Source organism: Chiloscyllium plagiosum, unplaced genomic scaffold, assembly GCF_037043375.1.
Source record: "Chiloscyllium plagiosum isolate Xiang-an unplaced genomic scaffold, Cpla_swu_hap1 HiC_scaffold_40, whole genome shotgun sequence".
Taxonomy (NCBI): Eukaryota; Metazoa; Chordata; class Chondrichthyes; order Orectolobiformes; family Hemiscylliidae; genus Chiloscyllium; species Chiloscyllium plagiosum.
The window spans coordinates 1,879,340-1,893,849 of record NW_028270178.1 but is presented as its reverse complement, the minus strand read 5'-3'; the positions used below and the strand labels follow the sequence as shown (position 1 = coordinate 1,893,849).

Genomic DNA, 14,510 nt, shown 5'->3' with positions numbered 1-14,510 from the left:
ATGTAGGGGCTGGAGGGGGTGACAGAGATAGGGAGGGGGTGTAGGGGCTGGAGGGGGTTACAGAGATAGGGAGGGGGTGTAGGGGCTGGAGGGGGTGACAGAGATAGGGAGGGGGTGGAGGGGCTGGAGGGGGTGACAGAGATAGGGAGGGGGTGTAGGGGCTGGAGGGGGTTACAGAGATAGGGAGGGGGTGTAGGGGCTGGAGGGGGTTACAGCGATGGGGAGGGGTGTAGGGGCTGGAGGGGGTTACAGAGATAGGGAGAATTAATTTCCTGTTGTTGCTGCTGTGTGTTAATGGTGAGTCCAGTTGTGTTTGTGGTCACTGGTAACCCCCCAGTTGACAGTGGGGGGAGGGGGTGGGGGGTATTCAGTGATGTTAGCACCATCGAATGTCAAAGGGCGGTGGTTAGATTGTCACCGATTGGAGATGGTCATTGCCCGGCCCTTGCGTGGGCATTGTCCAGATCTTGCTGCATGTGGACACCAACTGCCTCAGGACGTGAGGAGCTGTAAATGCTGAGGGACGCTCTCCCCATCTCCCTCTCTCTCGGACAACTGAATGAATTCTGGCCTTCGATCAGATTCCGGGGGTGGGGGGGGGGGGGGGCACCGGGAACTGTGTGGAAGGGGGTTGGAGGAGAGGGAGAGGAGGCATAAACATTGGGAGGTGGTAAATCCGCCTCTAGAGCCGCCCGTCACAGGCAATGGGTGTGGTTTGGGATGTGACTGGGTTGGACAGCAGGTCCGCCTGCCGAAGGGCGACCAGCTCCTGGTCCTCCTGGGTTTGTTTGTACCTGGATATTCGACCACACAAGCCTTCATCAGGTTGAAGGTATCGTTCGCCCTGCTGACGGGGTTCCAGGCGACGCACACCAGGGTGGACAGGTCCGAGCTCCCGTTCAGGGTCAGCTGCAGCCGCTTCTGGAATCCCAACACCGACTCCTGCTGTGCCCCGGCTCGCCAGCTGTACCTCACCGCGCTGCCCCCCTCGGTCGAGCAGCTGAAGGTGGCGACGCAGCTCTGGTTGGTGGAGCTGACGTTGGCGATGGCGATCACAGTCCGTCCGATTGGCTCTGAGGGTGGGAGGGAATAACAGAGGCGGTCACGACATCCAGTCAGTGCTGACCCTCCGACAGGGCGGCCCTCCCTCAGTACTGACCCTCCGACAGTGCGGCCCTCCCTCAGTACTGACCCTCCGATAGTGCGGCACTCCCTCAGTACTGTCCCTCCGACAGGGCGGCACTCCCTCAGTACTGACCCTCCGACAGTGCAGCACTCCCTCAGTACTGTCCCTCCGACAGGGCGGCACTCCCTCAGCACTGACCCTCTGACAGTGCGGCACTCCCTCAGTACTGACCCTCCGATAGTGCGGCACTCCCTCAGTACTGACCCTCCGATAGTGCGGCACTCCCTCAGTACTGTCCCTCCGACAGGGCGGCTCTCCCTCAGTACTGACCCTCCGATAGTGCGGCACTCCCTCAGTACTGACCCTCCGATAGTGCGGCACTCCCTCAGTACTGTCCCTCCGACAGGGCGGCACTCCCTCAGTACTGACCCTCCGACAGTGCGGCACTCCCTCAGTACTGACCCTCCGACAGTGCGGCACTCCCTCAGTACTGACCCTCCGACAGGGCGGCCCTCCCTCAGTACTGACCCTCCGATAGTGCGGCACTCCCTCAGTACTGACCCTCCGACAGTGCGGCACTCCCTCAGTACTGACCCGCCAACAGTGCGGCACTCCCTCAGTACTGACCCTCCGACAGTGCGGCACTCCCTCAGTACTGACCCTCCGACAGTGCGGCCCTCCCTCAGTGCTGACCATCAGACAGTGCGGCACTCCCTCAGTACTGACCCGCCGACAGTGTGGCTCTCCCTCATTACTGACACTGACAGAGCGGCACTCCCTCAGTACTGACCCTCCGACAGTGCGGCACTCCCTCAGTACTGACCCTCCGACAGTGCGGCACTCCCTCAGTACTGACCCTCCGACAGTGCGACACTCCCTCAGTACTGACCCGCCGACAGTGTGGCTCTCCCTCATTACTGACCCTCCGACAGGGCGGCCCTCCCTCAGTACTGACCCTCCGATAGTGCGGCACTCCCTCAGTACTGTCCCTCCGACAGGGCGGCACTCCCTCAGTACTGACCCTCCGACAGGGCGGCCCTCCCTCAGTACTGACCCTCCGATAGTGCGGCACTCCCTCAGTACTGACCCTCCGATAGTGCGGCACTCCCTCAGTACTGTCCCTCCGACAGGGCGGCTCTCCCTCAGTACTGACCCTCCGATAGTGCGGCACTCCCTCAGTACTGACCCTCCGATAGTGCGGCACTCCCTCAGTACTGTCCCTCCGACAGGGCGGCACTCCCTCAGTACTGACCCTCCGACAGTGCGGCACTCCCTCAGTACTGACCCTCCGACAGTGCGGCACTCCCTCAGTACTGACCCTCCGATAGTGCGGCACTCCCTCAGTACTGACCCTCCGATAGTGCGGCACTCCCTCAGTACTGACCCTCCGATAGTGCGGCACTCCCTCAGTACTGACCCTCCGATAGTGCGGCACTCCCTCAGTACTGACGCTCCGATAGTGCGGCACTCCCTCAGTACTGACCCTCCGACAGTGCGGCACTCCCTCAGTACTGACCCTCTGACAGTGCGGCACTACCTCAGTACTGACCCTCCGACAGTGCGGCGCTCCCTCAGTACTGACCCTCCGACAGTGCGGCGCTCCCTCAGTACTGACCCTCCGACAGTGCGGCACTCCCTCAGTACTGACCCTCCGACAGTGCGGCCCTCCCTCAGTACTGACCCTCCGACAGTGCGGCCCTCCCTCAGTACTGACCCTCCGACAGTGCGGCACTCCCTCAGTACTGACCCTCCGACAGTGCGGCACTCCCTCAGTACTGACCCGCCAACAGTGCGGCACTCCCTCAGTACTGACCCTCCGACAGTGCGGCACTCCCTCAGTACTGACCCTCCGACAGTGCGGCACTCCCTCAGTACTGACCCTCCGACAGTGCGGCACTCCCTCAGTACTGACCCTCCGACAGTGCGGCGCTCCCTCAGTACTGACCCTCCGACAGTGCGGCACTCCCTCAGTACTGACCCTCCGACAGTGCGGCCCTCCCTCAGTACTGACCCTCCGACAGTGCGGCCCTCCCTCAGTACTGACCCTCCGACAGTGCGGCACTCCCTCAGTACTGACCCTCCGACAGTGCGGCCCTCCCTCAGCACTGACCCTCCGACAGTGCGGCGCTCCCTCAGTACTGACCCTCCGACAGTGCGGCACTCCCTCAGTACTGACCCTCCGACAGTGCGGCCCTCCCTCAGTACTGAACCTCCGACAGTGCGGCCCTCCCTCAGTACTGACCCTCCGACAGTGCGGCCCTCCCTCAGTACTGACCCTGCGACAGCGCGGCACTCCCTCAGTACTGACCCTCCGACAGTGCGGCACTCCCTCAGTACTGACCCTCCGACAGTGCGGCACTCCCTCAGTACTGACCCGCCAACAGTGCGGCACTCCCTCAGTACTGACCCTCCGACAGTGCGGCACTCCCTCAGTGCTGACCATCAGACAGAGCGGCCCTCCCTCAGTACTGACCCGCCGACAGTGTGGCTCTCCCTCATTACTGACACTGACAGAGCGGCACTCCCTCAGTACTGACCCTCCGACAGTGCGGCACTCCCTCAGTACTGACCCTCCGACAGTGCGGCACTCCCTCAGTACTGACCCTCCGACAGTGCGACACTCCCTCAGTACTGACCCGCCGACAGTGTGGCTCTCCCTCATTACTGACCCTACGACAGTGCGGCACTCCCTCAGTACTGACACTCCCACAGTGCGTCCCTCCCTCAGTACAGACCCTCCCACAGTGCGGCGCTCCCTCAGTACTGACCCTCCGATAGTGCGGCACTCCCTCTGTACTGACCCTCCGACAGTGCGGCACTCCCTCAGCACTGACCCTTCGACAGTGCGGCACTCCCTCAGTACTGACCCACCGACAGTGCGGATCTCCATCAGTACTGACCCTCCGACAGTGCGGCGCTCCCTCAGTACTGACCCTCCGACAGTGCGGCACTCCCTCAGTACTGACCCTCCGACAGTGCGGCACTCCCTCAGTACTGACCCTCTGACAGTGCGGCCCTCCCTCAGTACTGACCCTCCGACAGTGCGGCCCTCCCTCAGTACTGACCCTCCGACAGTGCGGCGCTCCCTCAGCACTGACCCTCCGACAGTGCGGCTCTCCCTCAGTACTGACCCTTCGACAGTGCGGCACTCCCTCAGTACTGACCCGCCAACAGTGCGGCACTCCCTCAGTACTGACCCTCCGACAGTGCGGCACTACCTCAGTACTGACCCTCCGACAGTGCGGCGCTCCCTCAGTACTGACCCTCCGACAGTGCGGCACTCCCTCAGTACTGACCCTCCGACAGTGCGGCACTCCCTCAGTACTGACCCTCTGACAGTGCGGCCCTCCCTCAGTACTGACCCTCCGACAGTGCGGCACTCCCTCAGTACTGACCCTCCGACAGTACAGCCCTCCCTCAGTACTGACCCTCCGACAGTGCGGCACTCCCTCAGTACTGACCCTCCGACAGTGCGGCACTCCCTCAGGACAGACCCTCCGACAGTGCGGCACTCCCTCAGTACTGACCCGCCAACAGTGCGGCACTCCCTCAGCACTGACCCTCCGATAGTGCGGCCCTCCCTCAGTACTGACCCTCCGACAGTGCGGCACTCCCTCATTACTGACCCTCTGACAGTGCGGCACTCCCTCAGTACTGACCCTCCGACAGTGTGGCTCTCCCTCATTACTGACGCTGACAGAGCGGCACTCCCTCAGTACTGACCATCCGACAGTGCGGCACTCCCTCAGTACTGACCCTCCGACAGTGCGGCCCTCCCTCAGTACTGACCCTCCGACAGTGCGGCACTCCCTCATTACTGACCCTCTGACAGTGCGGCACTCCCTCAGTACTGACCCTCCGACAGTGTGGCTCTCCCTCATTACTGACGCTGACAGAGCGGCACTCCCTCAGTACTGACCATCCGACAGTGCGGCACTCCCTCAGTACTGACCCGCCGACAGTGCGGCACTCCCTCAGTACTGACCCTCCGACAGTGCGGCTCTCCCTCAGTACTGACCCTCCGACATTGCGGCACTCCCTCTGTACTGACCCTCCGACAGTGCGGCACTCCCTCAGCACTGACCCTCCGACAGTGCGGCACTCCCTCAGTACTGACCCTCCGATAGTGCGGCACTCCCTCTGTACTGACCCTCCGACAGTGCGGCACTCCCTCAGCACTGACCCTTCGACAGTGCGGCACTCCCTCAGTACTGACCCACCGACAGTGCGGATCTCCATCAGTACTGACCCACCGACAGTGCGGCACTACCTCAGTACTGACCCTCCGACAGTGCGGCGCTCCCTCAGTACTGACCCTCCAACAGTGCGGCACTCCCTCAGTACTGACCCTCCGACAGTGCGGCACTCCCTCAGTACTGACCCTCTGACAGTGCGGCCCTCCCTCAGTACTGACCCTCCGACAGTGCGGCACTCCCTCAGTACTGACCCTACGACAGTACAGCCCTCCCTCAGTACTGACCCTCCGACAGTGTGGCACTCCCTCAGTACTGACCCTCCGACAGTGCGGCACTCCCTCAGTACTGACCCTCCGACAGTGCGGCACTCCCTCAGTACTGACCCTCCGACAGTGCAGCACTCCCTCAGTACTGACCCTCCGACAGTGCGGCACTCCCTCAGTACTGACCCGCCAACAGTGCGGCACTCCCTCAGCACTGACCCTCCGATAGTGCGGCCCTCCCTCAGTACTGACCCTCCGACAGTGCGGCTCTCCCTCAGTACTGACCCTCCGACAGTGCGGCACTCCCTCAGTACTGACCCTCTGACAGTGCGGCACTCCCTCAGTACTGACCCTCCGACAGTGCGGCACTCCCTCAGTACTGACCCTCCGACAGTGCGGCACTCCCTCAGCACTGACCCTCCGACAGTGCGGCACTCCCTCAGTACTGACCCTCCGACAGTGCGGCACTCCCTCAGTACTGACCCTCCGACAGTGCGGCACTCCCTCAGCACTGACCCTCCGATAGTGCGGCCCTCCCTCAGTACTGACCCGCCGACAGTGCGGCCCTCCCTCAGTACTGACCCGCCGACAGTGCGGCTCTCCCTCAGTACTGACCCTCCGACAGTGCGGCACTCCCTCATTACTGACCCTCTGACAGTGCGGCACTCCCTCAGTACTGACCCTCCGACAGTGTGGCTCTCCCTCATTACTGACACTGACAGAGCGGCACTCCCTCAGTACTGACCCTCCGACAGTGCGGCACTCCCTCAGTACTGACCCTCCGACAGTGCGGCCCTCCCTCAGTACTGACCCTCCGATAGTGCAGCACTCCCTCAGTACTGACCCGCCGACAGTGCGGCACTCCCTCAGTACTGACCCTCCGACAGTGCGGCTCTCCCTCAGTACTGACCCTCTGACAGTGCGGCACTCCCTCAGTACTGACCCTACGACAGTGCGTCCCTCCCTCAGTACTGACCCTCCGACAGTGTGGCTCTCCCTCAGTACTGACCCTACGACAGTGCGTCCCTCCCTCAGTACTGACCCTCCGACAGTGTGTCCCTCCCTCAGTACTGACCCTACGACAGTGCGGCACTCCCTCATTACTGACCCTCTGACAGTGCGGCACTCCCTCAGTACTGACCCGCCGACAGTGTGGCACTCCCTCAGTACTGACCCTCCGACAGTGCGGCACTCCCTCAGTACTGACCCTCCGACAGTGCGGCTCTCCCTCATTACTGACACTGACAGTGCGGCACTCCCTCAGTACTGTCCCTCCGACAGTGCGGCACTCCCTCAGCACTGACCCTCCGACAGTGCGGCATTCCCTCTGTCCTGACCCTACGACAGCGCGGCGCTCCCTCAGTACTGACCCTCCGACAGTGCGGCACTCCCTCAGCACTGACCCTCCGACAGTGCGGCACTCCCTCAGTACTGACCCTCCGACAGTGCGGCACTCCCTCAGCACTGACCCTCGGACAGTGCGGCACTCCCTCAGCACTGACCCTTCGACAGTGCGGCACTCCCTCAGTACTGACCCTCCGACAGTGCGGCACTCTCTCAGTACTGACCCTCCGACAGTGCGGCCCTCCCTCAGTACTGACCCTTCGACAGTGCCCACTCCCTCAGCACTGACCCTCCGACAGTGCGGCACTCCCTCAGTACTGACCCTCCGACAGTGCGGCACTCCCTCTGTACTGACCCTCCGACAGTGCGGCACTCCCTCTGTACTGACCCTCCGACAGTGTGGCACTCCCGCAGTACTGACCCTCCGACAGTGCGGCACTCCCTCAGTACTGACCCTCCGACAGTGCGGCAGTCCCTCAGTACTGACCCTCCGACAGTGCGGCACTCCCTCAGTACTCACCCTCCGACAGTGCGGCACACCCTCAGCACTGACCCTCCGACAGTGCGGCACTCCCTCAGTACTAATCCTCCGACAGTGCGGCGCTCCCTCAGTACTGACCCTCCGACAGTGCGGCACTCTCTCAGTACTGACCCTCCGACAGTGCGGCCCTCCCTCAGTACTGACCCTGCGACAGCGCGGCACTCCCTCAGTACTGACCCTCCGACAGTGTGGCACTCCCTCAGTACTGACCCTCCGACATGCGGCACTCCCTCAGCACTGACCCTCCGACAGTGCGGCACTCCCTCAGTACTGACCCTACGACAGTGCGTCCCTCCCTCAGTACTGACCCTCCCACAGTGCGGCCCTCCCTCAGTACTGACCCTACGACAGTGCAGCACTCCCTCAGTACTGACCCTACGACAGTGCGTCCCTCCCTCAGTTCTGACCCTCCCACACTGCGGCACTCCCTCAGCACTGACTTTCCGACAGTGCGGCACTCCCTCAGCACTGACCCTACGACAGTGCAGCACTCCCTCAGCACTGACCCTACGACCGTGCGTCCCTCCCTCAGTTCTTACCCTCCCACAGTGCGGCACTCCCTCAGCACTGACTTTCCGACAGTGCGGCACTCCCTCAGTACTGACCCTCCGACAGTGCGGCACTCCCTCAGCACTGACCCTCCCACAGTGCGGCACTCCCTCAGCACTGACTTTCCGACAGTGCGGCCCTCCCTCAGCACTGACCCTCCGACAGCGCGGCACTCCCTCAGCACTGACCCTCTGACAGTGCAGTGCTCCCTCAGCACTGACCCTCCGACAGTGCAGCACTCCCTCAGCACTGACCCTCCGACAGTGCGGTGCTATTTACACCATGTGAGGTGCCTTGCTGTGATGTCACCACACCGGCGCTCCGGGCTTTGGAGCTCTTCGGTGGCGAGTGTGATGTGTGAATCGGCCCCTCGCTCCTCATCGCTCCTCTGCCTCTGTTCACCCCTGTCGCCCGTAATGCGGTGCGATGCCATGAACTCACCAAAGATGTGGAGGTGAACGGAGTCGGTTGGCTCCCAAGGCCCTACGCTGAGGGTCACCGCGTATTCACCCCTGTCCTCCCAGGTCAAGTTGCCGATCTCCAGGCTGGCGTCTGCGGAGATGTGACTCCTTCCCGCGTACGGTGTGGCCAGGTGGACCCGCGAGGTGTTGGTCTGCAGCGTGAACTCCGCAATCTTCACCGGCACCAGGCCCCGGTGCCGCCAGATGACGGTGCCGCTGGTCGGCACCGGCTCCATCCTGACCGCCAGCCGCACGCTCCCCCCAAGCCTCACGTCCTGTTGCTTCTGCACGATCGTCACATTCACCATCTCCTCGACGGCTGCATGTGAGAGAGAGAGAGGGAGAACGAGAGAGGGTGTGTGAGAGAGAGAGAGAGAGGGAGAACGCGAGAGGGTGTGTGAGAGAGAGAGAGGGAGAACAAGAGAGGGTGTGAGAGAGAGAGAGAGAGGGAGAACGCGAGAGGGTGTGAGAGAGAGAGAGAGGGAGAACGAGAGAGGGTGTGAGAGAGAGAGAGAGAGAGGGAGAACGAGAGAGAGTGTGAGAGAGAGAGAGAGGGAGAACCACAGAATGTGTGTGAGAGAGAGAGAGAGGGAGAACGAGAGAGGGTGTGAGAGAGAGAGAGAGGGAGAACGAGAGAGAGTGTGAGAGAGAGAGAGAGGGAGAACGAGAGAGGGTGTGAGAGAGAGAGAGAGGGAGAACCACAGAATGTGTGTGAGAGAGAGAGAGGGAGAACGAGAGAGGGTGTGAGAGAGAGAGAGAGGGAGAACGAGAGAGAGTGTGAGAGAGAGAGAGAGGGAGAACGAGAGAGGGTGTGAGAGAGAGAGAGAGGGAGAACCACAGAATGTGTGTGAGAGAGAGAGAGAGGGAGAACGAGAGAGGGTGTGAGAGAGAGAGAGAGGGAGAACGAGAGAGAGTGTGAGAGAGAGAGAGAGGGAGAACCACAGAATGTGTGTGAGAGAGAGAGAGAGGGAGAACGAGAGAGGGTGTGAGAGAGAGAGAGAGGGAGAACGAGAGAGAGTGTGAGAGAGAGAGAGAGGGAGAACGAGAGAGGGTGTGTGAGAGAGAGAGAGGGAGAACGAGAGAGAGTGTGAGAGAGAGAGAGAGGGAGAACGAGAGAGGGTGTGAGAGAGAGAGAGAGGGGGAACGAGAGAGGGTGTGTGTGTGTGAGAGAGAGAGAGGGAGAACGAGAGAGGGTGTGTGAGAGAGAGAGAGAGAGGGAGAACGCGAGAGGGTGTGAGAGAGAGAGAGAGGGAGAACGAGAGAGAGTGTGAGAGAGAGAGAGAGGGAGAACCACAGAATGTGTGTGAGAGAGAGAGAGAGGGAGAACGAGAGAGAGTGTGAGAGAGAGAGAGGGAGAACGAGAGAGGGTGTGAGAGAGAGAGAGAGGGAGAACCACAGAATGTGTGTGAGAGAGAGAGAGAGGGAGAACGAGAGAGGGTGTGAGAGAGAGAGAGAGGGGGAACGAGAGAGGGTGTGTGTGTGTGAGAGAGAGAGAGGGAGAACGAGAGAGGGTGTGTGAGAGAGAGAGAGAGAGGGAGAACGCGAGAGGGTGTGAGAGAGAGAGAGAGGGAGAACGAGAGAGAGTGTGAGAGAGAGAGAGAGGGAGAACCACAGAATGTGTGTGAGAGAGAGAGAGAGGGAGAACGAGAGAGAGTGTGAGAGAGAGAGAGGGAGAACGAGAGAGGGTGTGAGAGAGAGAGAGAGGGAGAACCACAGAATGTGTGTGAGAGAGAGAGAGAGGGAGAACGAGAGAGGGTGTGAGAGAGAGAGAGAGGGAGAACGAGAGAGAGTGTGAGAGAGAGAGAGAGGGAGAACCACAGAATGTGTGTGAGAGAGAGAGAGAGGGAGAACGAGAGAGGGTGTGAGAGAGAGAGAGAGGGAGAACGAGAGAGAGTGTGAGAGAGAGAGAGAGGGAGAACGAGAGAGGGTGTGAGAGAGAGAGAGAGGGAGAACCACAGAATGTGTGTGAGAGAGAGAGAGAGGGAGAACGAGAGAGGGTGTGAGAGAGAGAGAGAGGGAGAACGAGAGAGGGTGTGAGTGTGAGAGAGAGAGAGAGGGAGAACGAGAGAGGGTGTGAGTGTGAGAGAGAGAGGGAGAACGAGAGAGGGTGTGAGAGAGAGAGAGGGAGAACGAGAGAGGGTGTGTGTGAGAGAGAGAGGGAGAACGAGAGGGTGTGTGAGAGAGAGAGAGAGGGAGAACGAGAGAGGGTGTGTGAGAGAGAGAGGGAGAACGAGAGAGGGTGTGAGAGAGAGAGAGAGGGAGAACGAGAGAGGGTGTGAGTGTGAGAGAGAGAGGGAGAACGAGAGGGTGTGTGAGAGAGAGAGAGAGGGAAAACGAGAGAGGGTGTGTGTGAGAGAGAGAGAGAGGGAGAACGAGAGAGGGTGTGAGAGAGAGAGAGAGGGAGAATGAGAGAAGGTGTGTGAGAGAGAGAGAGAGGGAGAACGAGAGAGGATGTGTGAGAGAGAGAGAGAGGGAGAACGAGAGAGGGTGTGTGTGAGAGAGAGAGAGGGAGAACGAGAGAGGGTGTGAGTGTGAGAGAGAGAGAGAGGGAGAACGAGAGAGGGTGTGAGTGTGAGAGAGAGAGGGAGAACGAGAGAGGGTGTGTGAGAGAGAGAGGGAGAACGAGAGAGGGTGTGAGAGAGAGAGAGAGATAGCAAACGAGAGAGGGTGTGAGAGAGAGAGGGGGAGAACGAGAGAGGGTGTGTGAGAGAGAGAGAGGGAGAACGAGAGAGGGTGTGAGAGAGAGAGAGGGAGAATGAGAGAGGGTGTGAGAGAGAGAGAGAGGGAGAACAAGAGAGGGTGTGAGAGAGAGAGGGAGAACGAGAGCGGGTGTGTGAGAGAGAGAGGGAGAACGAGAGAGGGTGTGTGATAGAGAGAAGGAGAACAAGAGAGGGTGTGTGATAGTGAGACAGAGGGAGATCGAGAGAGGGTGTGAGAAAGAGAGAGAGGGAGAACGAGAGAGGGTGTGAGAGAGAGAGAGAAAACGAGAGAGGGTGTGTGAGAGAGAGAGGGAGAACGAGAGAGGGTGTGTGATAGAGAGAAGGAGAACGAGAGAGGGTGTGTGAGAGTGAGACAGAGGGAGATCGAGAGAGGGTGTGAGAGAGATAGGGAGAGGGGGAACGAGAGAGGGTGTGTGTGTGTGTGAGAGAGAGAGAGAGAGAACGAGAGAGGGTGTGTGAGAGAGAGAGAGGGAGAACGAGAGAGGGTGTGAGAGAGAGAGGGAGAGGGGGAACGAGAGAGGGTGTGAGAGAAGAGAGAGGGAGAACGAGAGATGGTGTGAGAGAGAGAGAGGGGGAACAAGAGAGGGTGTGAGTGAGAGAGAGAGAGAGAGAGGGAGAATGAGAGAGGGTATGAGAGAGAGAGGGAGAACGAGAGAGGGTGTGAGAGAGAGAAAGAGGGAGAATGAGAGAGGGTGTGAGAGAGAGAGAGAGAGAGGGAGAACGAGAGAGGGTGTGTGAGAGAGAGAGAGGGAGAACGAGAGAGGGTTTGAGAGGGAGAGAGGGAGAACGAGAGAGGGTGTGAGTGTGAGAGAGAGAGGGAGAACGAGAGAGGGTGTGAGAGAGAGAGGGAGAACGAGAGAGGGTGTGAGAGAGAGAGGGAGAACGAGAGAAGGTGTGTGAGAGAGAGAGGGAGAACGAGAGAAGGTGTGAGAGAGAGAGAGAGAGGGAGAACGAGAGAGGGTGTGAGAGAGAGAGGGAGAACGAGAGAGGGTGTGTGAGAGAGAGAGAGGGAGAACGAGAGAAGGTGTGAGAGAGAGAGAGGGAGAGAGGGAGAACGAGAGAGGGTGTGAGTGTGAGAGAGTGAGAGGGAGAATGAGAGAGGGTGTGAGAGAGAGAGAGGGAGAACAGAAGAGGGTGTGAGAGAGAGAGGGAGAGAGGGAGAACGAGAGAGGGTGTGAGTGAGAGAGAGAGAGAGAGAGAGGGAGAATGAGAGAGGGTATGAGAGAGAGAGGGAGAACGAGAGAGGGTGTGAGAGAGAGAAAGAGGGAGAATGAGAGAGGGTGTGAGAGAGAGAGAGAGAGAGGGAGAACGAGAGAGGGTGTGTGAGAGAGAGAGAGGGAGAACGAGAGAGGGTTTGAGAGGGAGAGAGGGAGAACGAGAGAGGGTGTGAGTGTGAGAGAGAGAGGGAGAACGAGAGAGGGTGTGAGAGAGAGAGGGAGAACGAGAGAGGGTGTGAGAGAGAGGGAGAACGAGAGAAGGTGTGTGAGAGAGAGAGGGAGAACGAGAGAAGGTGTGAGAGAGAGAGAGAGAGGGAGAACGAGAGAGGGTGTGAGAGAGAGAGGGAGAACGAGAGAGGGTGTGTGAGAGAGAGAGAGGGAGAACGAGAGAAGGTGTGAGAGAGAGAGAGGGAGAGAGGGAGAACGAGAGAGGGTGTGAGTGTGAGAGAGTGAGAGGGAGAATGAGAGAGGGTGTGAGAGAGAGAGAGGGAGAACAGAAGAGGGTGTGAGAGAGAGAGGGAGAGAGGGAGAACGAGAGAGGGTGTGAGTGTGAGAGAGATAGAGGGAGAACGAGAGAGGGTGTGAGAGAGAGAGAGAGGGAGAACGAGAGAGGGTGAGAGAGAGAGAGAGGGAGAACGGGAGAGGATGTGTGTGAGAGAGAGAGGGAGAATGAGAGAGGGTGTGTGAGAGAGAGAGAGAGGGAGAACAAGAGAGGGTGTGAGAGAGAGAGAGGGAGAACGAGAGAGGGTGTGTGAGAGTGAGAGAGAGGGAGATCGAGAGAGGGTGTGAGAGAGAGAGAGAAAACGAGAGAGGGTGTGTGAGAGAGAGAGGGAGAACGAGAGAGGGTGTGTGAGAGAGAGAGGGAGAACGAGAGAGAGGGTGTGTGAGAGAGAGAGGGAGAACGAGAGAGGGTGTGTGATAGAGAGAAGGAGAACGAGAGAGGGTGTGTGAGAGTGAGACAGAGGGAGATCGAGAGAGGGTGTGAGAAAGAGAGAGAGGGAGAACGAGAGAGGGTGTGAGAGAGATAGGGAGAGGGGGAACGAGAGAGGGTGTGTGTGTGTGAGAGAGAGAGAGAGAACGAGAGAGGGTGTGTGAGAGAGAGAGAGAGGGAGAACGAGAGAGGGTGTGAGAGAGAGAGGGAGAGGGGGAACGAGAGAGGGTGTGAGAGAAGAGAGAGGGAGAACGAGAGATGGTGTGAGAGAGAGAGGGAGAACAAGAGAGGGTGTGTGAGAGAGAGGGGAAAGAGAGATGGAGAATGAGTGAGTGTGTGTGAGAGAAGGAGAATGAGTGAGTGTGTGAGAGAGAGAGAGAGGGAGAACAAGAGAGGGTGTGTGAGAGAGAGAGGGAGAACGAGAGAGGGTATGAGAGAGAGAAAGAGGGAGAATGAGAGAGGGTGTGTGAGAGAGAGAGAGGGAGAACGAGAGAGGGTGTGTGAGAGAGAGAGAGAGAACGAGAGAGGGTGTGAGAGAGAGAGAGAGGGGGAACGAGAGAGGGTGTGAGAGAGAGAGAGGGAGAACGAGAGAGGGTGTGTGAGAGACAGAGAGGGAGAATGAGAGAGAGTGTGAGAGAGAGAGTGGCAGAACGGGAGAGGGTGTGAGAGAGAGAGAGAGGGGGAACGAGATAGGGTGTGAGAGAGGGAGGAGAAAGAGAGAGGGTGAGAGAGAGATGGAGAATGAGTGAGTGTGTGTGAGAGAAGGAGAACGAGTGAGTGTGTTTGAGAGAGAGAGAGGGAGAACGAGAGAGGGTGTGTGAGAGAGAGAGAGGGAGAACGAGAGAGGGTGTGAGAGTGAGAAAGAGGGAGAATGAGAGAGGGTGTGAGAGAGAGAGAGGGAGAACGAGAGAGGGTGTGAGAGAGAGAGGGAGAACGAGAGAGGGTGTGAGAGAGAGGGAGAGAGGGAGAACGAGAGAGGGTGTGTGAGAGAGAGAGAGAGAGAGGGAGAACGAGAGAGGGTGTGTGAGAGAGAGGAGAGAGAGAGAGGATGAGAGAGAGATGGAGAATGAGTGAGTGTGTGTGAGAGAAGGAGAACGAGTGAGTGTGTGAGAGAGAGAGAGAGGGAGAACGAGAGAGGGTGTGAGAGAGAGAGAGAGGGAGG

General features: G+C 59.5%; 1 protein-coding gene across 1 annotated transcript in view; it reads right to left on the bottom strand.

Annotated features, from left to right (window-relative positions):
* Positions 1-14,510, bottom strand: part of LOC148138281 (SLAM family member 8-like) — a 90,159-nt gene that overhangs the window by 57,853 nt on the left and 17,796 nt on the right. Inside the window, exons 2-3 of the mRNA XM_087981590.1 lie at positions 8,461-8,799; positions 795-1,073 (exon numbers count right to left, since the gene is read on the bottom strand). Of these exons, the coding sequence (XP_087837716.1) occupies positions 795-1,073; positions 8,461-8,788 (607 nt within the window). The 5' untranslated portion in view covers positions 8,789-8,799. The remainder of the gene's footprint in view (positions 1-794; positions 1,074-8,460; positions 8,800-14,510) is intronic.